The sequence below is a fragment of the Brachyistius frenatus genome, unplaced genomic scaffold (assembly GCF_029030835.1).
Source record: "Brachyistius frenatus isolate BFR_SWC_R1_liver_20210118 unplaced genomic scaffold, ASM2903083v1 Contig_81, whole genome shotgun sequence".
NCBI lineage: Eukaryota > Metazoa > Chordata > Actinopteri > Embiotocidae > Brachyistius > Brachyistius frenatus.
Genome location: NW_027210680.1, coordinates 395,852 through 422,500, shown reverse-complemented (window position 1 = coordinate 422,500; position 26,649 = coordinate 395,852). Strand labels below are relative to the sequence as shown.

The 26,649-nt window shown below is 42.5% G+C and overlaps 1 protein-coding gene across 8 annotated transcripts in view; it reads left to right on the top strand.

The window, feature by feature from the left end:
* The window catches only part of dock4b (dedicator of cytokinesis 4b), a 124,663-nt gene that overhangs the window by 54,713 nt on the left and 43,301 nt on the right, over nt 1-26,649 (top strand). For all 8 annotated transcript variants that reach the window (XM_069709186.1, XM_069709185.1, XM_069709184.1 and 5 more), the window contains exons 9-23: nt 449-530; nt 684-744; nt 862-994; nt 3,147-3,235; nt 8,685-8,810; nt 11,709-11,833; nt 12,425-12,587; nt 15,476-15,582; nt 17,105-17,258; nt 18,805-18,902; nt 19,059-19,142; nt 20,314-20,414; nt 21,648-21,729; nt 23,074-23,244; nt 25,445-25,637. In XM_069709186.1, coding sequence (XP_069565287.1) covers nt 449-530; nt 684-744; nt 862-994; nt 3,147-3,235; nt 8,685-8,810; nt 11,709-11,833; nt 12,425-12,587; nt 15,476-15,582; nt 17,105-17,258; nt 18,805-18,902; nt 19,059-19,142; nt 20,314-20,414; nt 21,648-21,729; nt 23,074-23,244; nt 25,445-25,637 — 1,769 coding nt within the window. The remainder of the gene's footprint in view (nt 1-448; nt 531-683; nt 745-861; nt 995-3,146; nt 3,236-8,684; nt 8,811-11,708; nt 11,834-12,424; nt 12,588-15,475; nt 15,583-17,104; nt 17,259-18,804; nt 18,903-19,058; nt 19,143-20,313; nt 20,415-21,647; nt 21,730-23,073; nt 23,245-25,444; nt 25,638-26,649) is intronic.

Here is a 26,649-nt window from a genome sequence, read left to right as displayed (position 1 = left end):
TATCTGGGCTAAAAAAGCACCAGAGAGAATCCACAATATGCAACAAGGCACTTTTATTCAGCCATGGAGGAGCTGCATGTGAATGTACTTGTTGTCAGATGTCTTACAGACATTCTGTGTCGGGGATTTGGCTCAGTAATTCAAGCTTTGTATATCTCCCCTCTCTCCGTCTATCCTTCTGTCTCTGCTCCCTCTCTGCTTGTCTTTTTTTTTTCCGCCTCATATCCTTTCTCAAGGTTTCAGACAGCTTTAGTGCGATGTTTGAACTTTGAAGTGATTTCTCCAGTGCCCACCGTTCAGCGCTTGACATTTCTGACATTGTTTCTAATCTTTATTCTGTTCCTGTTAGCATTGGCTTGGTTGCAGTTGTTTACTATGACACTCAGCCATCACTCCTGACCTGATTCATCTCTCTGTGTCTTCCCTCTCTGTTTCTCCTCTTGTACAGTGAAAGGTTCTTTGTCAGGCTGAATAAGAGCGGGCTACCCAAGTCGCCAGAGAAGACAGAAAGACAATGCACGCTATTTGTGGTGAGTAGTGAACATGACTTTGTGTTTTAAAAAGATTGACAGGGAGAAATGTAAAGCTGGGTAAAGCTGACTTAACTCGTGTTCTTTTATGCTGAAAACTAAAAGCTGTGTCAGATCTGATGCTAAAGCTTCTTCCCCTGTGTTGTTTGTCAGGATTTGGGAAGCAGTGATCTTCGAAAAGATGTCTACATCGTTGTACACATCATAAGAATAGGTGGGAGTCGCGTCGTTGCTTTTTTTTATTCCCTTGAGCACGACATGCTTTTTTTTTTTTTTTTTTTTAAATCTCGTGCTGTGATAACTCTTTGTGTGTGTGTCTGTGTGTGTGCAGGGAGGATGGGAGCAGGAGAGAAGAAGAACCTGTGTAGTGTTCAGTACAGGCGGCCGTTTGGCTGTGCTGTTGTCAGCATTGCTGATCTGCTCACTGCTGACTCCAAGGATGACCACCTGCTCAAGGTTTACGCGTAAGTCACTGTAAAAAGCTATTTATTTCTCTACGGAGTCCTTTCCTCTAAATCTGGCCTTTTCAACCAGCGGCCTGCGGGCCGGCTAAGGCTGAACCATAGGCATATAATGATGTAGGCAAGCAGGAGTGTGCATCTTCAACCATAAACAATCTATGCGGGTAACCTTGGCGACAGGATGGCAACGGGACAGAGAGGATCAGGGAAACCCCGGGTTTGTGTTCGCGACAGCATTTGCTGTGATGGACTGCAACATGATTACACCCGCTCTGCACCTGCCATTTGCTCAGTCAAGCATCCCACAGCATATTGGGGTGGTGGACTATAGAGATACTAACTTCAAAATGCCTCTCTCGAAGCTGCAGAGATATAAAATGGGTTGTAAAAATCACAAATTCCAGAGTGAATGCACTAGCAAGTATTTATTTACTCACGAGCTGCATCAATTTATAACCTGGTGTGTTTACTGTGCATTGCCATCTATTGACATGATACTGTTAGAATTATTTGTAGACTACTATTCTGTGTGACCCACGAGCCCCCACACATTTTTCTGTTTGGCTTACTTGCTACTGAAGTGGAATAGCACAGATCTAAATATTAAGTCAAGCCACTCTTAAACCTATAGTGTGGTTTTCACGTATGAATGAACCTATGTTACATTCAAGCACTTTCCACATGACTTCACACAATGCTGATTAAGCCTATTGCCGCCAGATGATTATCTGTATTTCACAGTTTTAAAATCTGCTGTCTAGTAAGACATTCCCACACTGGCCTTTATCACTTGAATGGGGCATAAAATAATGAAAATAGCTCTTGTAGTTTTTCCAAATGTTATTGGAAAGAATGGATTTAGATTCTGAGAAAAAGAGAAACAAGTTATGTTGCAAGGGTTGTGATGATCAAAACAATTTATCCAACGTTTTACAGCTGTGACACTTGCAATGGAGTAGTGGAGCCGATGACATAAGCATGTCTCGACCGTGTTTTTGTAAAATGGTTTTAAAGGATAGTTCAGTTTTATGGAAAATATGATTATTCACTCTCTTGCCAAGAGTGTAAAAGTGATAAATTGTGGTTTTGAAGAGGTTGGTTTTATGCTAAACTAAGCCAATGCCAATATCAAACTATTCCTTCAGGGGTCATTGGTTGTTAAAATGACCTACAAGTTAACTTACAATGAAAGGCTAGAATTACTTTTTTATGAACCTACAAAGCAACCTCTTGGTAGTCTGACTCGATAATACAGCAGTATTAGTATGAACATTTAAAAAAACAACAACAAGCTTTTCTGTTGTGTTCTGTCTTCAGAGGCTTGATGCTTTGTTCATTGCCAGCGGCAGAGCAAGTATTCTGTGGTCCAACACAGGCCACATGATGCCCTGAGGGACAAAAAAGGCTACCGGTGACACAGTAGTTTGACCTAAATTAAAGCTGGATCAGACCTACTGGCCAAATAGACTTAGAAATCACAGCCAGCTCCTTTATACCTGAAGCAGCACAAAAAATGTTTTAGTTGGATTAGCATTAAAGTTCTGAGCTGAATTTCTTTCAGAAGTAGGTCCGGACAAGACGTCACGGTAAATAAGGCTTAGTGTTTACCTGAGATGTCCTAGTTATATGTAATAATGACACAATAAATCTTGCTTTTAGTCCAGGTCAATCCAACAAAATGTTATCATACATGTTACAAATATGACATACAGTACGTAGCAAGAAACCAGATGGTCACAGTGCAAGGTGCTGTACAAAAGAATGGCAACTAGTGATATTTTTCTAGAGAATAACACATTATAGGTCCATTTTACTTAAAACTTTGGGATTTTAGAGTGCAAGTCCAGTAATGATGTCATCAGATTTATCTGAGCTTGGGTTTGAAAACAACAACAGGAAGCCTACAAAGTGGGGACATGGAGTTTAAACGAGTTGAGCATTTGGCAGGCAGGGAGGCTCTAATGCAAAAGTGCTTTTTGCTACGTGATGGACATTTGTAGGATTAACCAGTTTTGGTCTTAATATCTCAGACTGCGCAACTTCTTACCAATCTGTCCTTGTGAGTACTTATTCAAAAAGAAATGTTAAATCGCTAGAGTGACCCTTCACATCCATAGCTGATTGCAGAGTTAATCTCTTTCGCCCTTCTGTCCAGGTGTAACACTGAGAGTGAGTGGTACCAAATCTATGAGAACATCATCAAAAAGGCCAACTCCAGGTACAACCTGTCCGGGTCCAACACAGGTAAGAACCACGTTTGTTTTATTCATCCTGCTTCCTCACACACACACGCACGCACGCACGCACGCACGCACGCACGCACGCACGCACACACACACACACACACACACACACTAGACAACAAGAGTATTCAGTAAAACATGATGCCCTCCTTCATTAAGATTCACTTTTTGTTTTGTTTTATACTTTTAATATCGAGGAAGAATTTTCCTCTAATTCAACAGTCTTGCGAAATCTTGATTCCTATCTTTCACAACACCGTCGTCATGCTCGGATGACTAACTTAGCAGCTCTGTTGCCTCATGAGTGTCTTACCATGCGATAGTCAGTTTCCGGTCAGTCTGAGTTGCATTTACTGTGCCACTGATGTTCCTCTTTAGGGGAGGGGATGAGTCCTCGCATGCTTGCGTCTGCAGGAAGCCTGCCGTTACATATGCATTCGGACGGTTCATATAAATAGCTGCATCATCCTGAACAACAGCATCAGCAGTTTCCCATAGCAACAGGTCGGCGGAGAATCAGAACATTCACTCCTTCAGACGTCAAAGAGACAAAAATCATTTGACGTGAAGAGGTTTGTTGTGCAATGAGTGGACTATAGAATGATATTGCTGCAGCTGGTAAAGTACTGCCGATAGTCCTTTGAATAAAAAAATGATAGAATAAGTTTATCTTATTACAACTTCAAAACACAGTGAAGGAGGCATCAAATTGTAAAGCGAGAGGACATAATCACGAATTAAACAGTGTTTTGCTTGTTTGCACCTATTTGCATCAAGGGGCAAAACAACTGTAAACAATCAGGACCAGTTCTTCAGAAGTCTTCCAGCTGATTTACATAAACGTATCTGTGAAATGTTCCTGCGACCTTGCTGCAGGTCGGTAACGAATGCTAGCCGAGTCTTTTTACACCTGCTTCTTTAGTATATTCTTGGAGAAACAGCGTGGCCTGCTGTATATAAAAAAAAAAACCTTGACAATTGTTGGAGGGAGAAGTGAGAAAAGAGATTACAAGAATGTCAAGAAAATCTGAGAGACTGATCTACTGAGTCAGCACCTGCCAGCCACCTGCCCTCCGAGGACTGATAATTACTTGACGAGAAGTCATACGACTCCGTTAAATTATCATGAGCGATCTTGCGAAAGCGTGAAGGGATGGAGTGATTAAACTGAATGACACAAAGCCATTCAACACAGTGTGTGCTATCTGAGCAGCGTCTTTTTTTTTTTTTTAGAACACAACAAAACTGCAGCAGCGAGCTCAAATCTTAAGTGGCGGAGTTCCTGTTGAATGGGTGGAGATAGAAAGTGCTCTGCATAAGCAGGACAAAAAAAGTCTGATTTAATTATTGATATAACATTTTAAAAAAAAACCCACTTATTTTTGGCAACTATTTACTGCTGTTTTCTTAGCTCCTTTAGAAATCCTCCAAAATCTTGATCAGGTTCTTCACCTTTGTTTGCTACTTGCTTCTGCTTTTGCTGACTGGCCGTATTACCATAGATAGCACACAGCTGCATGCATATCATCTGATTTAATAACAGATCATTTATACTGATAATGTTCTGTGTTGTTGCCATTCACCTTCCAAAACTTTTGGCAGATGGCACCGCAGATAAAACACTGACATTTTCATCTTTTAAGGGTTTATAATCAGAAGCAGTCATTCACACTCGCTGGTTAAAAATTGTCAGGAGACCGCATGTTGCTTTAGTCCTCACTGTTTTCTCAAATGAAATGTAAGTGTTTGCTTCAGGCTTTCATTTGACAGCACTCATGCAATGCACACACACACACACACACACACACACACACACGCACCCAGACACACACATAATAAACACATGGAAGTGAATTATTTTAAAGAGTTCACTCCCATCGTTGGCAGCAGTGCACAGTTCATCACAAACAATTTGGATGCTAGCTGTTTAGGAGCTGTCAGCTAATGACATTGATCCAGCTGAACGCCTGGGTTTGCCTCAGTGCTTTCTCTTTCAAAGTGCATTAGAGCAGAGTGGCGGGTCTTTTGTCACACTATGCGGGCAGCGTGCATAATTCAGGCAAGTTTGTTCCAAAATTACATTTACACCACTTAACCAGGCCTGACGTTGATCTTAGGGAATGAAAGGGAAATGCTGTAATTACAAAGCAGAGGTAATCATTTCAATGTTTAAGATAATGAGCTCTGGATATTAGGTTTCACTTATGTATTATGAGCACAATTCATCTGGCCGGACCAAAATGAATGAATTATACTTTTATTAGCTTTGACAGTTTTACTTTGCATGGATTGTGCTTGTATTATCTCTTTTGAACTTCTTCTATCTCTTTAATTAAACGTCTCCCTCTACCGCTCTCATACACACACCTGCACTCGTGATAATAGCTGTAACGGTAGCAGAAACATCTGCTCATATTGCTCCCACCTTTACAGTGTATTTAGTATGTTTTCATGTGCAGCAACAAGTTTAAAGACGACCAAAATATTCCAGGAAGCATTTGCCAATCTACATTCCTCTGATTTCCGTTCTTGAATCTCCAAATCTTTTACTTCTTCCCTGCCCGTTCTACATTCGAAACAGCCACACGCAATATCACTCGCAGCGCAATTTTACCGGTTGCACCCTCATCTGAAAAAAGCCAATTTCTCCCGCGAGGCAATTATCCTGCTGCAGAGCAATATTACAGAATAGATAACACTCGAGCTGCGTGCTAAGCCGCGACAACAAATGCGAAACCCGGAGGCGATGTTTCATCTTTTACCAAGCAGGTCAGCGTCCCCTTTCCCAGTAGGTCCCTGTGAAAACATCCAGCGCAGGAGTTATGGAACTCCATGCATAATTGAAGGCCGGCAATTTATTAACACTTAGTGTCAGGAGGGCAATTAAAACGAGTGCGCAGTGGAGTGAGATAACGTAATGTGCATTCATGTGTATATGTGTACATGTTTATGTTAATGCATCATATGCGCGTGCTATGCGATCGTTGCCTGACTGTGTGTGTATCCTGGTGTTTGTCTTCAGTTGTCTCAGTGTGTGGTTCTCCTTATAAACAGACCTGGCTGTGGGCCAAAAGTCTCTTCTTAGCAGCCAATTAGCAGGAGAGAGATGAATGCTCTGCTCTAAAATGATAAAGACCGCCCGCCTGTTGTTATTTTTCCATTATAAAGAGAAAGAGAGAGTTTTTTTTGTTGTTGTTGTTGTTGTTGTTTTCAGGTAGACTGATAACTATCTTTTTTTTTTTTTTTTACCTGCTTGTGGCCAGGGTCAGATATGCTTTTTGGGTAATCAAAAGCGTGGAGAGGGTTTTGATGAGAGGAGATGGAGGAGATTTTGTTTACATGCACCCAGTAATCCTGAAAGGGATTTCATAAGACTCTGGCTGTGGCTGAGTCAGGTTAGGTAGATAATTCAGCTCCCACCTCCACATGCAAGCGTAGGCAGTGACAGAAGAGGCTGCGACAACGCCGCTGTTTTGTTTTGGAGTTTTTATTAGACTTTTTTAGAGTTTGTGAAGAGGCAGGCCGGGTGGGCTGAGGGCAGCAAAGGTTGAGAGTGGGATTTTTTTTGTCAGACTCAGCTCCATCTACCAGGCAGAATAGTAATGAAGCTGGTTTGCCTAATTGTGGCCCCGTAATAGCTTTTAGAGCCTGGCTGTGTGTGCATGTGTGTATAAATGCCAAAGGCTGAATCCACATGAAGGGGCAAGTAAATTAGGCTCCGGTAGAAAAATATAATCTCCTCTGAACTGAACGGTACTCTCTTTTTATTTTCCACCGAGCCTTTGTGCCACAATGAACACAACGTGGATGGACTTCCTTTCTTCATTTTGGAATTATTTAGACCAGAGGAGTGTTCTTTAGTGTCTCTTTTAACCCTCATACCTTCTGTGTGTGTGTGTGTGTGTGTGTGTGTGTGTGTGTGTGTGTGTGTGTGTGTGTGTGTGTGTGTGTGCGTGTGCGTGCACGTGTGTGCGTGTTTGTGGGTGTGCTTATTTAGCTACAAAATGAAGTTAAGACTGACTTTTTCACATTAGTTTTACCATGTAACATTAAACGTTTTGTGCAACCGTTTTGTAAAATGTAAAAGCATCTTGTTATGTCATATTTCTATACAAGTAAAAACTAAAGCGTAAACCAGATCGAGTAACTACATCTTGTGCAGCTACTATATTCTGGCTTTGAATGGCTCCCCGTCAGCCGTAACAGTACTGACTACGTTGCTATGGTCATTTGTAAACTCTACAACTCACCATCGCACTTACCGGAAGAGCTAAAGCAAGAGAGGGACACATCTGGCAGGAAAGTTAGCTATCGAGGAACCTGTGGCTCGCTTCAGCATTCGCTAAAACTATATTTACACGTTATTTTTTGCAAAGCTGCTATCTGTAATTAAATAAAATATACATACGTGATGAACCGGGTTCACTAAACACACAACAAAATGTTTGTTTACCGCAGTTTGATACTGCATGGGCTCAATGAGCCCTTCTGAAAACTACCCGAAAGCCACAGAAGCTAAATTAAATGGCACTCATGTCAGAAGGTTTGCTTGACTTTCGTTATCACAGGCTCTCGCCGAACGTTCGGGCATTTACAAGCCCGCGATCTAGTATGCAGTTTACTGGCAAGGCTGTAAACTTTTAACCCTTTTTCCCCCCCAACTTCATTGCTTCTTACTCTTGCTCTGTGCCTTTGCGCGGCGGTGTCGTCGAGCATAAAGCTGTCAGGTTTGCAAACTGGTCACGTCTCTTTGTTGACTCTCAGTGACTGCAACCTCTCACAGCTAATGAACCATTTCACCACCGTCTCTCCCAAATTAAAAAAAAAAAAAAAAAATCCACAACAATAGTAATTATCATCATCATCATCTTGTCTCCTGCGCGTTCCCTTTGCTGTTCGGCTGTTTACCTATCTGCCTCTCCTCAGCGCTGACGTGGACAGGCTCACTGACATTGCGGAGATACAGTTTGAGCTCTAAATACAAGACAAGGTGCATTCATTTACCTCTGCCGACATTTGGAGTTCTTGTGTAAGGATATTGAATCGAGACGACAGCCTTCATGTAGGATTTCCTCTTCATAAAAAAAAAGAGCTGGCGATGACTCACAGGCTGTGTGCATTTTTGTGTTTATATATGTGGGGGTGTCTGCTTGCTTTCCATACACACAAGTGTTCCTGTTGGCAGGTATAACTGCAGTTGTCTGGTTTGCAACTCAGTGCGGCTGAAGTAAAACTGGAAATGGGCCTCTGTGAATACTTTTCTCTGAGATCACGAATACAAGATTGTTTATAGTGCTGGGATTAGGTTTATGATATATTTTGAGCTTTTTTTTTTTTTTTATTGGGTGGCTTTGGAAAAGAATAAGGGAGGGAAGATCAAGGCCATGGTGTGGCTGTGTATAGGAATATGATATTGCAGCTTTTGAATGTTGTCATTATCTCGTTTTCAGGCCTGGCAGTGGCTCTCCAGCTCCTCCACGGGGACATTGAGCAGCTGAGACGGGAGTACATGGTCCTATTCACCCGGGGTGTGTCCATCACCAGGAAACTGGGCTTCTCTGATGTCATCATGCCAGGTAGGACACCGCAAGCACCACACTCGATCACTTTCCTCGAGGGTGTACAACAACTTCCTCAGCCTTCATGATTTCATCTCTGGATGTCAACTGTCTGTCATATTTCTCGACAACTTCTCTTTACAGCTGAACGTGGATGTTATTCCTTCACACCTCTGCCCTTCGTATAAGAAATTAGCTTCTACAAAACTTCACGTATTCATCTTATTTTCCATGGGGCACATGTATACAAGCTACATGGGCTTCACACATTACACATTTTATACAGGGGGTTTCAAGCCAGTTACATACAATCGCAATCACACCTATGGCCAGTTCATTGTATCTATATATGGGAGAAAACAAGACAGGAAGGCCAGTTCCTGACAGAGAAGCTTCACACAGAAAGGCCGCAGCTGGCTGATTCAAACGAGGACTCTCCTATTGTGACCGCTGTGCTGACCTTACCTACGCATTGCCTTATTTATTTCCCATAAACTGCTGCTGGTAAAAACATTGGATTTTTTTTAGATACCAGATTGGGTTTTCTAATCGGGATTGGCAGGCAGCAGGTGTGAAAAGACATCAATTAAAAGGTCATATCAGTCAGGAAGTATAACAAAACATACATGTCACTATTTATGATATATCACATTTTAGCTGACACCTTTTGAGACTATAAACTTAACAGTGTCTTTTCTACTCTTACTTTGTATTTTATATGTTGGCCTGCCTCAAAAATATATACTGCCGTTGTCCTGGTAACACCTGATGTCCCTACCTATTGCATGCGCAGAGTGATATTTGCATTCCACCTCAGGGTGCCCTCAGAAAGATGAAATATTCAGGTTCGTTCAGGTAGATGGGCATCACTTAGATTGCGGCTTGTCTAAATGACACAACCCCCTGCACAGACCCTCAGGCTTAGCTGGATGGGGGTCTTGTTGCCTTGGTAACAAATGCGCAACCACGAGCATGTAAGATGAAACACGGGACTGGAAATGTACGTTTTGATGTTTACATATGTGGGAAGAAAAGTAGTGAGGACATTAGCCTCCTGACTCTTTCTTTGATGAGAGCTGGACATCAGTGGACTTCTATGTCCATGTAAAAGCTGATCTCTTAAATAAGTGTGGTATGCTGTCTGGTCACAGAGATAAAGCACATCGGACTGCGGGCCCCCCCCAGCGCCTCACTAACTCAGATTTATGTTCGCCATCTCTTTCTTTGTCTTTGTCTGGATACAAACCCTTAGCGCTGAGTGCTCTCACCCTCTCTGCTTGTGTAAGTCTGCCTTTGGGCAAAGGAAACAGTCTCTCCTTCTTTTTTTCATATTCTGGATTCGTATCTGACTGTATCTCTCTCCTCATTTTCTTTTGCACACACAAGCACAATCTTTTTTCTTTTCTATGTCCAGCTGCTCTGCCCCTCCCTCTCCACTTATCCTTTTCCCATTGTACAGGGCAGTGTGTGCCGTGTGTGTGTGTGTGTGTGTGTGTGTGTGTGTGTGTGTGTGTGTGTGTGTGTGTGTGTGTGTGTGTGTGTGTGTGTGTGTGTGTGTGTGTGTGTGTGTGTGTGTGTGTGTGTGTGTGTGTGTGTGTGTGTGTGTGTGAAGCAAGTGTACAATAAAAGTGTATATAGAGTGCCCCATGTTGCCATGGTAACTGTTGTTAAGAGAAAATCAATGTTGACCCTGGTGATAGAGATATGATGAACACACACACACACACACACACACACACACACACACACACACACACACACACACACACACACACACACACACACACACACACACACACACACACACACACACACACACACACACACACACACACACACACACACACACACACACACACACAGACAGGCCACACAGGCTACCAATTTTACAATGTGTCAGACAGCAGCTTGGCTGCAGTGGGGACAAGCCTTTCCTCTTTCTTACCCAGCATGCATTGCACCATTTTTTACTTCCCTTACAGAAGGAAATAAATGTATGCCTGGCACAGTCATTGTACCTTCAGCTGCAACAATAACAAAAAGATGGAGACTATTACTTCCTGGGATTATATGACTCGAGTGTTTTTGCAGGCCACACAGACCACCTTCACAAGACCGAAGTAAAGGCTGCATTTTTTTTTTTTACCGGAGAGTTCGTTTTACAAGTCAGATTTTAAACGTTAAGGATCCTGGACATCATGCTTGAATTTACTGAGTAGTTACTAGAACTTCATCTGCAGGAATTGAGCATTTTATTGTGAAAGAGCAGGGAAATGACATGCAGTAAAGGTCCAGGGACTCTGCCGCTAAGGGCATTTTAGCCCATGTGGTTTTCACCCTAATAACTATTTGAAGTGAAATCTTTTATAGTTTTTGTTATCATTTTATGGTATCCATCTGACATCTTCTGAGTTCTAAAAGTAAAACAAAGAAAAAAGAAATATCATCGGCTGTTCAACTGTTCAAAAAAAAAAAAAATTACATGTTTGCAACCAGTAACGAGGGGTCCCAAGTTGATGCTTGCTTGTTTTTTTTTAGAGGTCACGAGTGAAAGTTCACATTCAGCGTTCTCTTCCCTCTTGGGCCTGTTTTAACCTCATCACTCCTGTCAACCCCACTAGCAGTTTAATGTGCAAATGTTATAAATGTTTATTAAAAATGGCATCCTGAGAAATCTGCTTACAGTGGATTTTTGAATCTGGTCCATTGTGGTGCTCAAATGCCCGAACTCAGGCGTAAGTTTCACGTCAGCAGAAAAAAATATCATGAAACAGCACTGATTTAAATGCTGTCCACCACTGTCATGAAGAATTACACCCCCAAAAAAAATCTGCTGAGAGGTCATCAATAATACTTGCTCATATGCATAATCAATGTGTTGTTGCCTGTTTTTTTTTTTCCTTCCTGTTCCTGCAGGAGAGATGAGGAACGACCTTTACATCACACTGGACAAAGGAGAGTTTGAGAAGGGAGGGAAGAGCGTAGCGCGGAACGTCGAGATCACCGTCTACGTGCTGGATATTGATGGACAGGTCCTCAAGGTAAACACTTTTTTTTTTTTTGTTCTTATTCAGCAAACATTTAATGAGAACCATAACTGTTTGTCGTCACTGGAAAAATACATCGTTTTAAAGACTTTAAGGGTAGGAAATGACTTATTTAGGAATTTATTTAACCCTGCTTTTTCTTAATAGTGGGTGTCTTATTTTGGACCCAAACTCTTCATTTAAACATGGCTGACCCAGATGAGAGCTGAGTGTCTCTCCAGTGTGTTGCCCATTTCTGGTGCAGCACTGTGACAGTCTGGCCTCTGTGGTTTCCTGCACTGCCTCGGCCTCGGACAGAAAAGTCAAATATAACCCTGCTGCCACTGCTGCTGCCACCGCATGGCACGCAACCCTCCAACACACACAAACACACGTGTGAACCCTGTCCTCCTCACTTTATTGCCGTTTGGTGGGTGTGGAGGGTTTACACTGCATTCATATCTTCCGCTGGTGGACATATTCATTCGCTGCATTGTTCCAATTTGCCCTTTAACTCACCCCTGAGCCTCTTTTACTCTCTTCCCTTGTTCTTTTTCTGGTGCCGCCACCTCTGCCTCTCTTCACTCTCCTCCTCCTGTCCCTCAGACTCACGTGGCTGCCGGCTCGGGCGAACCAGGTGCAGACGAGTACCACTCCCTGGTGCTCTACCACAACAACAGTCCTCGCTGGGCGGAGCAGATCAAGCTGCCCATCCCTGTCGACATGTTTCGGGGATCGCACGTCCGCTTCGAGTTTCGACATTGCTCCAGTAAGTGACACTTCGAGTTTGTGGATGACCTTTATTTATCTGGGAAAAGATTGCGTTTTACCAAGCTGTCGCGCGTTTTTCACACATTACCTGCGCGGCCTGTGAAGGCGGGAGGTGCTTCACGGTTGTTTATGAAGATAAAGAGCAGTCATCCTGCTCTGACTTCAGGCTGCAGTGTAGCTCCAAGCACATCCCTGATAAACCTCAGAATTACACTCAATTACATCAAACAATTACCTGCTCGCTCGCTCTCTCTGAAAGTATTCACCCTCCCACCTTCTTTAACTTGCCAGCCCTCCAGCTACACCCCCCCCACACACACACACACAGACAACGTCCAAGTGTATAAATCTAAACTTGTTCCTCCATAATGAGAGCAGTTTGTCCAGGTTCTCATTTCCTAATGAGACAAAACTTTAATTACGACCAAAATATTGCTCTCACTCTCTTTCTGGGCTACAGGGAAAAAGGCCAAGTCTCGTCTCTCATAACAAGCCCATATTATTATGCCGAGCTGGGAGGCTCTGTGGCTGTGCACAGTAGATATAGTAGCCTTATTACTGCTGGCAGTGCTAGTCTTGCCACCCAAGGGCTGCCTATTAAGATCCCAATTTAGGCCTGTGGTGACACCAAACCTGGGGAGGCCCTATTACACGTACTATTAGGGCATCTCAAACTCGAGGACAACCTGCCTGTAAAAATTTGATTAGCCCATACTCTCATTTTCAATTAAGGCCAAATAGAAAGGGGGTCTTTTTTTCTTCCAAATATGCTTTTATCTTGTTTTTGCACTCGTTTGGCAGCAGCTGTAATTGTTCATTTGTTTGTGGGGAGACAAGTGTTGTTTCTAAATGGTGTTCAAAGGGGACTGTAAGGACCTGTGAGCGTCAGCAGCACAATGCTTTGTTATAGCTGATAGATCTTGAAACAATTGATACAATTTGCAGGAAAAGATGCACCTTAATATCAGTAATATATTTGCCGCTGTCTGAAGAACTGGCCCTGATTTTTTTTCTCTTTGTACACAGCATAAACATAAAAAGTCTTTCCTTTAATTATAGATTTTAAAGCTTGAAGTCCTAACAAGTCTCCAAACTATTACATTGTGCTGTATAACAATAGTGTTTGTTTGGTAGAGCGGTTTCGAAATATAACTTACATCAATCTCTACCTGGTCGGCCAAGCTCAGCTAAGCCTGCGTTTCACACAGCACCACTTAATCTTTCCTAATCTCCTGGTGCCTGAGGCTGAGAAGACTTAGAGATTTGGGAAACCTGTCTGAGGAGATCCACACGCAACAAAAAGTGTCCAGTTTTGTAAGCAATAACTTCGATAGTATAAAAAAAAAAAAAAACGAATCACAGGAAGGCAAGAAAAGAAATGGTAGTGGTTGCTGTGCCAATCTCTTAGTTTAACACAGTAAAACTTTCCTCTCCTCTCTCTCTCTCTCTCTCTCTCTCTCTCTCTCTCTCTCTCTCTCTCTCTCTCTCTCTCTCTCTCTCTCTCTCTCTCTCTCTCTCTCTCTCTCTCTCTCTCTCTCTCTCTCTCTCTCTCTCTCTCTCTCTCTCTCTCTCTCTCTCTCTCTCTCTCTCTCTCTCTCTCTCTCTCTCTCTCTCTCTCTCTCTCCAGGGAGAGCAAACACACACAAACACACGCACAAAAGTCTGGTAGACGCTGGTGTTGCAATGAAAGGAAATAGAAACGTTTCTCACGCTATGCTTTTCACTCCCCGCTGTGCACGCGTTAGCCCTTTACTTCTAAAGCAGCAGATAAATCAGATTACATGTGTTCATAATGCAGATTATGCCCAGAGCTCTCAGAAAGCTTTGTACAAATACAGCAGCGCACATTAATCAGGCCCTCGAAGAGCATCTTCAAATCCTGTTATTGCTCTTTTTTGCTTTTTGTCAGTGGTTGAGGCTGTGTAGAAGAATATCAGTGTACAGCAGATTCTCAACCTACGAACACAATGCGTTCCGAACAGCTGTTCGTAAGCTGAATTGTTCGTAAGTCGTTATACAGTACTCACTTCGCCCTGATATGATAGTGCTGTGGTTTAAATTGCAGCAGATTTAAGACTTGTGAATCCGCCTGTGATGCTGAGTGTGACAGGAAGCAGCGGCGGTGGATGGTGACATGTAGAGTTTCTAAAATGGATGATGTGTGTCATTTGAGGTTTTAACAAACAATTCACAAAGCTGATGTTTTGAATATTGTCAACCACTGTTGACACAAGTTAGCAGTACTCATCGTCAAAGAAGACACCCTTGTTATTATTTTCTTTTTTAAACTGAATTAAACAAGGCAACGCTGCCCCGGGGTTACATTTTTCAATGGCATGCCGGCATGACACCAGAGTCTGTGTCTAGTCTTGTGCAATGTTGCCTTGGATGTCCATGTAAAAAGGAGAGTTGGGGCAGAGATTCGGATCTGGTCCTACCTCCAACGACAATGCTGCCATTCATTCTATGTTTTTATCTTTTATACAGAACGGAAAGGTGGAATAATGCTTCAAAACATTTCGGCCTTGAACCTGTGAAAAAGGGGGCTACAGACTCGCTCATGTGTATTTATTTTGAGTTCCTTTATTGGTGCTGGTCGAGCACAAGATACAAACGGGGCTGGTATCCACTCACCTGCATTGTAAGTGGTGAAAAACTCCTCAGAGTTCCCTTAAATTCCAACTAGAAAAGCTCAATAATGCTTTTCAGCTTGGTTCTGATTGAAGACATTAAAACACGGACACCTGAAAAGACATTCATTTACAGTGCACATTGTGAGACGGGGAACAGTTTTTCTTGATATAAAGCTGTTTGTGTTTGTTTTGTTGCAGCCTGTACTCGTCTATTTTGGACTCAGTATTATGTCCGTGTGTTGTTGTTTGACAGCTAAAGACAAGGGAGAGAAGAAACTGTTTGGCTACTCCTTTGTTCCTCTGATGCAGGAGGATGGCAGGACTCTGCCAGATGGCACCCATGAGCTCATTATCCATAAGGTAAGACCTGCGTCCCCTCCCTACCAAGACTGCGAGTGAGCGACATGGAATCGAGCTGACTGTGTCGTTGGCAGGATATTTGTTTTTGGCACTTAAGACGTTGTACTACAGATATATTCCAAGTACAGATTAAGTCTGAGGAAAACGGACTTTTCGAAATACGACACAAGTTCATTCTGTTCATCAGTAATTTGCAGCTGAGAGTCCTCTTACCTGATCCCACTAGCTGTTTTGCATCGCACAGGTGTTGCCGAGGGTACTTCACATGGTACACTCTGTATATGATTGTGTGAGTCATCGCCTCTAAACGGCAAAACGCGGTCATCATCTTATCGCACTGTTCGGCACCATCGGCCAACAAACAAGCGCTCATCACTCCATTACAGGCTGAGTAATGTCCACTTATGTAACACTGTCAAGCTGTGTGGTTGAATTTAACTATGAGTGAGTGTTCATGTGTGTGTTGTTTGCTTGTGTAAGAGACAGTTGGTACCTCCGGCTGAGTCTGCATCTCTTTATTTAGACCTTTTTATGTCACACACTCATCTTTTCACACATTTCGGGTTTGACACGTGAAAAGACTAAAGCAAATAAAATGACCGGGCTTAAAAGCTACTGCGACGCTGTCCTGGGTGTAATTCAGAATAATTGCAGACTACAGGCTTTCCTTCAGCTGCAGGCGAAGGGTGTGTACATAATGTCCTCCACTGTGGAGGAGAGAGGAGAAACATGGCGTACAATCATACATTTTTATTGGCAGTGAGGTAGGACAGCGACCAGAAATCTGATTATTTATTTTGCGGGACTCTCCATCAGCCTATAAAAACAAAAACAAAAAAAACCTCCTATTTTCATCTTTTCCTTGCAAGATTGAATCCTAACAAACCCCAAACCTGCCAGTTTCCGAGGACAGCGTTCTTCGCCTCGTGTGTTCCCACTGTTGAGGGGGTAAAGACCCATTCTCATGCCAGATGGAAGTTGCTGAAAAGCTCAATGAAACTGGCAATGGCCTAGTTTCTCCCTAAGACCCAAAATAGACACAGAAGAATCAGTCCAAACTGTGTGGAAGCTTCAGAGCTCAAACGGCCTCAGCTGTGCATTAAGGCTGCACTTAAAATCCCAAACATAGCAAAAGCTCATCATCGGTTTCTGCGATTTTATCACCCCAGCAGTTCAGATATTTGTCTAAGGAGATGAAACAGGGTTTTAAACTTGAGCGTTGGTTCGTGTCGCGAGAGTGACTGATGGGGGAATTAACACAAAATCCATGATAAAGTACAGAAAAGTAGAAACCACCCACTGCACATTTAGTGTTCACACATCCCTGCATCTCCTCTTGTTTTCTGTTTCTATTCAGTCACACTGGATGCAAAGAAGGTTTTTTTTGGACAAATTGGCATTTAACCTGTGAATGCAGCATTACTTCAGCATTTTGACGGTGTTGCAGTTCTTTACCAAAAAAAAAAAAAACAACAACGCCCACAGTGCCAGTTTACAAAATGTGTCTTTTTTTCCCCTCCAGTGTGAGGAGAACACCAGTCTGGCCGACTGCTCACGCTATCTGAAACTGCCGTTCTCCAAGGCCAACCTCCCGTCCAACAATCAGACGCTGAAAGGCACCAAGGAGTCTTTCTGGATCACCAGCTTCCTCTGCTCCACCAAGCTCACACAAAACGGTAAACTCCACGCAGGCGTTGACATTTTTTGGCCGCCTGCCCGGCGAGCTGTCTTGTGGCTACCACACTTGTGCACGTTTTTTTTAATTAGATTTAGCTCTGGTCCTGTGTGCCTTTACAGTTCAACAAGTAGCATGTAGAAGAATATATTACCAAAGACTGTGATGAACACTTTAATAAAGGCTCGTAAAAAGTGGTAAAATGACGTTCTGTGAAAGTGAGAAGGTGATATTTCCATCCAAGTGTGTGAACAAGCCTGTGAATGTGCAGGGAGGCAGGAACGTCTTCCAGTCTGCAGAGCTCACTAATGAATTGATACATCCTTCCAGAAGAGCAACGGGGGAATTGTAGCCTTATTTCAGCTAGCGTGCCTCATTCATGGTGAAAAAAAGTCGTATTTCAACGATGAACATTTGAATCATTTGAAAGTTGAATAACAACGTTTATTGACGTGAGACAAATTGATAAAAAGAAGTTTTGGCGGTGAGGCGGCATCAAAGAGGCGACGATTTAAGAGCAGCGTAGGTGAGATAGGTCAGGATCCCTGGATGGCTGATGGGACTTTGGTTGAACCTCCTTGGAAGACTGGAATAATGAGGTGGTGATGGGAAGGAGCAGAAAGATCATTGGCCAAAGAACGGTGACGTCGGGATTGAGAAAGAATTCTTTTGACAGCGTGTGAAAGAGGAAGTAATGGAGAATAAAGCCAAGATGTGACATAACAAGTTGTCTTCTTGAAACTGATATAAAAACCTCATTAGAAATATGATGAGCTGCACTCCTCTCCACTGAGTCGCCGGTGCATTACAAACTTGCACAACTCTTGCCACTGTTTAGTGAAGCTGCAGCATTTCCTGAATTTGAAAGGATGTGAATCCTTTTTTACTTTCGTCAAGTTGCTGGTTTTATACATGAAAATAAAAGCTACAGGCTGTTAATTTCCTGAATACATTTGACGTTGTCTTTGAATTGATTATAGAAATATTGCAGCGCTTTTTGAATACACTTGACACATATTTTGAGACAAACGAGTTGCGTACGCAAACAAACACGCGCGCGCACACACACACACACACACACACACACACACACACACACACACACACACACACACACACACACACACACACACACACACACACACACACACACACACACACACACACACACACACACACACACACACATAAAGTTGCAAAAACGACACGCTTCAGGTTGAACAGAATCTGAAGAGACAGCGAAAAGACTTTCTTCTTGAGGCTGATGTTTTATTCATGCATACGTCTGGGGAATGTGGCTCGGGAAAATGACTTTTTATCTTCTTTACCCCGCTGCACTTGAAAATGTCATCATTTGTTTAGATTCGGTGGAGTTTTTAGGTTATAATTGAAGGGTGTGATGATGCTTCGTGATCTGAGGTGCATGTCGCACTCACAATCCTGTTCTTCTGAACAAACAAACGAGAGATACGTCCTGATCTCTTCTGCTCGTCTCCTCTGTTTTCCCTCTTTTCACGCTGACTGCATCTCTTTTTGTCTTCCTCCAGGGGACATGCTGGACCTGTTGAAGTGGCGAGCCCATCCTGAAAGGATCAACGACAGCCTCTCTAAGCTGAAGGAGATCGATGGCTCGGAGATTGTCAAAGTAGGCCCACAATCTCATTCTCAGCGCTGACTCTCTGCTGCTTTTCTGACATTCTCAGTATTGAGTGTTTCTGATTTGATTTCAGTCCACGTTTATTTTTAATTCAGGTTGAAAGCATACCAAACTTTTCTTTTTGTTCTGCTCTTTTTCCTCCAGTTTCTACAGGACACCCTGGACACTCTCTTTGGCATTTTGGACGAAAGCTCTCAGAGATACGGGCTGAAGGTGTTTGATTCACTTGTAAGTAAACTGTCCTAACGGTCCGGTCATTTCCATGGATATCTTTTTTTTATATTTTCTGTTTCTCTTCAGATGTCAATGCAACATCAGGTAGAGTTTGAGTCAATCAGCGAGCGCAGAAACACAAACCGATGGAGAAAAGATGTAGCGACGTACCGCTTCAGAGCTCGCTGAGCCAATCTCACCTCCGGTCACGCTGCGCTGAGCTGATAGTGTGAGGCCAGAGATCGATCTCTGCCTCTCTCGCTCTGCATCAGTCTCACGCTGACACATGAACACACTTTCTCCTCTCTCCGCGGCATTATCAGTGATGAACAGCTCCCAGGAGCCGGTGCTGTAGTCGAGTTTGCTTCTTTGTGGTTTTGAGATCTATCCAACAAGTTGGACGAGTGGACTTGCTGATTTGGACAAATTCAGTTCATCGTACAACAATGTGCACGCAAGGGAAACATAAAGTAACATGATAACCGTGGTCAAAATAGTCTTTTCTTGGTGGTTTTGTCAACTTTTGATATGTGTATATGTAGATATCTCTTTCCTCTATTGGTCACACGTCTGAAATAACAATTAAAAAAAAAAAGATTAATTTGTGTAAATTAAGTTAATTCATCCCTCCCAATACACCCTTTTTCGTGGCAGACATTTTGATTTTTTACACAGTAGGGAAAGCACGGGGGGAGTTAAGGAAGGCACATTTCCATTACCTGTCCCAGTAAGCCATTACAGTGAAGCAGCATGCAACAGAGAAGGACCCCTCCCTATGTCAGATCATTAACAGACCTGTTATTTCCCTGCTGAGTCAATTCCAAATGTCTGCCGTGAAAAGGTCTGTTGTGTACGTTTTAAGACTCAGGTTCATGCATTGTCGAGAAAATATTATTAAAACTTTACTTATAATGTCAGTGGAGAACCAAAAGTGGACAAAACTATACCAGGTATGTTTTATGGAATGCTGTAGATGTGAAACATATGCTGTTTTGAGTTTTACAGCTTCACTCAGTGTAAAAATCATGCAGCTTCAATAACAAGCTGAAACAATCTGATACAGAATATATATGATTGTGTCATAACAAGATTTTTTTTAAACCATAAAGCTCCTTAAGGAGAAACCTGTACAGTAAACAGGAACAGGAATGTTTTTTTACCGTACATTTTTTCTGTTTATTTCTAGGTGCATATCATCAACCTCCTCCAGGATAGTAAATTCCAGCACTTCAAACCAGTCATGGACACCTACATCGAGAGCCACTTCGCTGGAGCTTTGTCTTACAGGTATTCTCGCCTTCATTTCGAACATGTGTGACTGTTCAAGGCGAGAGCAGCAGCCCTCACCCGCATATTGTATTCTTATAACATGTCACATGAGCAGGCAGAAAGACAGGCCGACCTAGTCAGTGTGGTGAGAGGCAGCTCTGCTCTCTCTGCTTTGAATTCGCCACAAAGAGTGAATGAAATGCTTCTGGTGCCCCCTGGCTGATGGAGAGGGAACTATGAAACTGCCTTCGACGTCTCATTTCTCCTCCTATACATCACACACGCACACACACACACACACACACACACACACACACACACACACACACACACACACACACACACACACACACACACACACACACACACACACACACACACACACACACACACACACACATATTCACAACATGCTGTTATCACCAGCTGTCTTCTTCACACTTTCTACCTGCTAAGATACGACTGCCATCTTCTTCAGTCATTTTTCAGTCTTTGCCAGCACGCGCACGCAAACACACACATACACACACAAACACATGCAAACACACACATACACACACAAACACATGCAAACACACACATACACACATAAACACATGCAAACACACACATACACACGCAAACACACACATACACACGCAAACACACATACACACGCAAACACACACACGCACGCACGGCTGCCACATCCATCTGGTTTAAACTCTTTGTGATATTGTTTAAATAGAAATGTCACATTCTAATTAATTAACACACAAACCAGGGACACTTATGATTATAATTTTTTTCATCTTTTATATCAAGCTTAAGTTATTAATAGGGAACTCACATGTCACGTAGTCCCAATTAGAAAGAGAATATATTCTAATTTAGTAATCACTTCTTTTCTTTTTTTTTTTTTTTTATCTGTCTCTGCTGTGCTGTTCAATGAAGATGATTTATCTTGAAGTAATTATCCAGAAAAAAAAAACTGGAAACAAAATAAAAGTGAAACTTTAAAAAAAAAATTTTTTATTGCATTTCTTGGTCGTCATTGTTGGTCGCCCCAAACTCATGACTCCCAACTGCAGCATTGAGAACAGCTGTATTAAAGAAATAAGTGAATGTTTTTCCGAAATTGATTTAAACTTGGTGTGATGGAGCGTTGCTCTTTAAAACACGGCGTTGCCTCATCTATTTTTGCCAAATCCACCGAGAGAAGCGATGCGGCGAGAGCTAAGTGGTGATACTGAGTGTGTGTGTCTTCTCTAGGGACCTGATCAAAGTGCTGAAGTGGTACGTGGACCGCATTGTTGATGCAGAGCATCAGGATCACATCCAGCAAGTGCTGAAGGTGAGGCGCACACAATGACAGCCGCGGTGATGTTTTCAAGCCCTCCGTTCCCACATGCAGCCGTCTTTATAGGAACTCAATCACCCTCCATATACACACACACACACACACACACACGCATGAATTATGTGTCCATACAGATGCATCCAGAGAGTCAAACAAACAAACATAGTGGCTCCCTCTCGCTGCCACTCCTGCTAATTGCCACTAATATATCTCCCCATCAGCGGTGAACACAAGGTGCCACCATTTGTTATTCCCCCTCCTCTCTCTATTACACTGCATGCAATTTTAATCAGCAGAAACGCAGGGCCTCTGGTGTTGGGAATCCACATCACATTATTGTCATGACTCATGCGGATTCACTGTCAGCGGAGTACATTGTGGCTTCTGTGTCGTGGCATCCCATTTATCATTCACAGAAGACATCCTGCAGCAGAAGTCAATGCTGTGCTGCAAATAATAAACAAGTGATACTATCCCAGACGTGTTTGCAGGGTTTCAGTGTAAAAGGGATCTGCAGGGATGTCTGGAACTGTGTGAGAAACATGTGAAGGTGATTGTCTTTAGACAACTTCATATGTCATACTTTTTCTAAGAACAAAACAAAGCAGCAACTGATGAGCTCAAGAGTATTTAAATTATTATTAATTTGTTAGGTAAAGTGGTTATTTTATCAATTCAATTAATAAACAGTGTCAGCAAGGGCTGCAACTAATTATGTAATTTGTTTTGTTAATTACTTTTTTAATTAGTTTATTTATGAAGAACCATTCAGACACAAGTTCAAAATGCTTTACAGAGGCGTAGAAGTATATGAGAAATAAGATGTCAAGAAGACATTTAGATTGCATTTTAAAAGAAGAAATAATATAGTTCATGATTTGATATTATTCTATAACATGCAATACAATCAGCCATTAGATCAGAGAGCTCCAGGTGGTGTTTTCATATTCCTTGTTTTACAACCACTCACCACTTGTTCCACACTCAAAGATATTCTGTTTACAAAGAGAGAAAACCGAGCAGCAAGTTCTCATATTTGAGAAACTTAAACAAGTAGATTCTTTGCACTTTTGCTGATTAGCAAAACCCTTGGCAGAATTTTCTGTCCTCTCATCAGGAGTGTACAGTACTTTCTATGTTTAGATAAATAGGTTAGGTCAGGTAGTTACTTTATTAATCCTCAAGGGGACATTTTTTAATTCAATTACTTTGAAATGAATACATGAGGGCGATATGTTTTACTGTTCCTTAAATATTGTATCTGGAAGGGAAGTCAGACTTGCTTTGAGTTTTCATTACCTCACAAATGATAACTGATTGCTCTCTTCTGTCCTCCAGGCCAGCGAGTACATCTTCAAGTACATTATCCAGTCTCGCCGGCTCTTCTCATTGGCCACGGGAGGCCAGAACGAGGATGAGTTCAGAGTCTGCATCCATGAGTTGTTCATGTCCATCCGCTTCTTCCTCTCGCAGGAAAACAAAGGCACCACTGCCGTCTCTCAGACACAGGTTTGTGTATGTGTGTAAAAAAAAAATCTCTGACACGCATGAACACATCTTAAAATCCTCTGTGCCTGACAGTACGTGCTCATATCTGTGTGTCTGCACGTATGTGAATGTGTGAGTCCGTGTCCTGTTGGCACTGGTGCACCACATCATGTTTTCCTTCCTGGAGGACTTCTGCTAATGTAGTTGTGATAGGTGAGAAATTGGCTGTAATTGAATTTCATGCTGCCGGAGGGTCTGGAGTCGGAGTAGGAATTTCTGTGTCAGCTTCCCCTTTTCCGGTGGGAGGTCTGCACAGCAGGGCGGCCGCCTTCACAGATTTCAAACGAGACCAAAACAAACACGCTAAAGACACCAAAGATAATCCCAATTACACACCAGAAACAGATGCTTGGGTTGTTGTTTATTTGCACACACTTGTGGGGAAATACCTGTTTTTGCCTCCGTGTGTGCATTTATTTTTGTGTTGCGCGGTCCGTTTGATCTATTGTCTTCTCTATGCATGATAATCCATTTAATTTACTGTGGCAACTCTGAGCATGATTTCTTTTCACAGCTCATTTGAACAATTGTAACAATCTAGATACTCAAGGGACTCACAGAAAACTGCAGCACTACTACTACGACTACATTTCAGCAGCCACTTTGTGTCAAATTGTGATAAATTCTTCTCACTTTGAGGCTGCAAGAATTTGACCATTAGTGTTACCATTAGCTATTCCAGCTGTGTCCTGTGCACGCAGTCTGAAGAGCTCTGCTTCATCCCTCCACTGACTTCTGATCTGGATTAATCTGTATCCTCAAAACAACAATAGCTGTGGGAGGATGCAGGTCAAGATAATGCTAATCCCAGTTAATCTGTCACACGTGGCACACACACTGGCGAACACAATACACACTGTACACACAAGAACATAAACAGCAAATGTGAATATGCCCCCCCCCCCCCCCCCCCCCCCCCCCCCCCCCCCCCCCCCCCCCCCCCCCCCCCCCCCCCCCCCCCCCCCCCGCATAAATCAGGAAGAGCTGCTGCTGCACAGATAGAAGTTGACTTGAGGAACAAGTGATTCTTAACAATTAAAGCAGGATTTCAGAGTTTCCCGGCGTTACTTTTTATGTTCCAACTATGTAGTGGATAGAGATATAAAATCTGTCATGTGAATGTCAGTTTGGTGCATGTGTTCTCTTAAAATCTATTTCAGATTCCTGACTAAGGGAACTCTAAATAGATTTTTTTTTTTTTAAATCACATAAATAGAACATCTATTACATCCAGATTATTTACTAAAAATAGTAAATAATCTGCACTCATCTAGCGCTTTATAGATAGATATACTTAATTGAACCCGTGAGGGGAAACTGTTGTGTTACAGCAGCATAGGTTTCAAAAGATTAAGAATAAAAAGCAATAAAATTCATTCATAGCTGCCATGCGAAGTCCTCGCTTGCCATCAAAGCAACTTGGGCAGGAAGAACCGGGGATCCAGCCACGAACCTTATGATTAGTGGGCAACCCGCTCTACGATCTGAGCAACAGCCACCGCCAAAATGAAATACTTCTTATATACAGTATATTAATGAACCAGTGAACACAGTCCGATTGACACCCTTTTAAACTTGAGTAATCTTCAACTTTCAACTGAGCACTGAGAATCTGAGGGAATTTGACAGGAAGAAAGAGCATCTGACAGCAAGCTGCAAACAAGTGATGGGCAGAAAAATCCCAACAGTCCTCTGGCTTAATCCACGTAATCCCTGCCTGCCAGAGTTCCAACCCAATCCAGTCCAGGCCAGAGATTCAGGGCACAATAGTAAATATTTACTTTTGTCTTTCAAAAAGAAAAGCAGCTCTCCATGAACACAGATAAATGAATATGAATATAGAGTATAGAGTATTATGGTGGCTCATTCCCTCTAAAGCTCTTGAAGTACTGTTTGTTTGTCCTTGGCAAACGTTTCCCTATGATTGTTCCTCATAAGATTGAAGTTACATTATGTCATGCTGATTTACTAAAAGCACTGTGAACACAGTTTACAATATAAAACAGTCATGCATATTCATATCCTAAACTCGTTCCGCAGCTTGAATGATTTCAGCTGCTGGGTATCAACAAAGTGGTTCCAGTCTTTGAGGGAGAGATGATTTTGACACCTGTTTGATTTAGGCTCCGTTTGATTGAACGTCCCCCTCCTTTCTGCCCAGGCGGTTTTCCTGCGAACGTTCCCGGCAGTTTACGGCGAGCTGCTGAAGATCTTCACAGTGAGAGAGGTGGCCGGTTTCGTCAGGGAGACTCTGGGCAGCCTGCCCACCACTGTCCAAGCCGACTGCCCCCTGGAGGCCGTCAAGCTGCAGTGCATCACCAAGACTGTGGAAAGCCAGCTTTACATCAACCCAGGTGACTAACGCGTTCACGCCACCAGATTGTTATGTCCCCGTGTCAGAGGTGGCAGACACACATCATGTAGTTAAACCCATCTTTCCCGGGGTCCCAAGCGGCCACGGGAACAAATCGGTGAAATTTTTCCCAACTTTTTGTATTTATTTACAAGATACTTAAATAAACTGAAGGAAACATAAAATTGACTTCAAGGTGAGCCAAGGCCAAAACAACAAACAAACAATTTCTGTCTATATGAAAATACTTACAATAACCTAAACCAAAATGAAGGAAAATGAACTGATTTGAGCACCCTCCGAATGTACAGCTGACCAATCGCATTTCTTGGTTGGAACAACTTGCTAAATCACCAACAAGCCAGGAGTCGCTCCCACGAATAACAGCACATTTAGATATACATCCACTTTCACACCTGACGCACCTCATCCAGACTTTACAAACGCAGTAGAGACACTTGATTCCAAAATATAAATTAAACAGACCGCAGTCGTAACACAGATGCACACTTTATGCACGCTGTGATATGTGTGCATAATTACCACTTGGAAACTCCAATGCAGGAAGATTTGCAGCCAAATAACACACACGCACACACACACACACACACACACACACACACACACGCACGCACTGCACACAGATTATGAGCACACAGCAAAAATAAACAGCACAGAGGGAAACAAACAAGTTTGATCAAATCTATTTAGCCACAAAATGCAGAAGATGATCAGTAACACTTTGCATGTGTGTCTGACAGTTTGTACAAACAGGCTAATAGTCCACATTATACTGATTGGTTGTGTACTCCTACTGTGCAGTCTTTTGAGAACACACCATAGCTAATTGTTACCCTATGGTGAACCAAACTCCATGTTATTAAATTATTCTTAATAAAGGCTTCACACTGCGGCAAATTACTGTGACAGTGTTTTATTTCCAGTGTTCCCAAAGGCTACACGTAGCAATACAAATACATCCCTCATGCAAATCACATTCATGTTCCACAGGA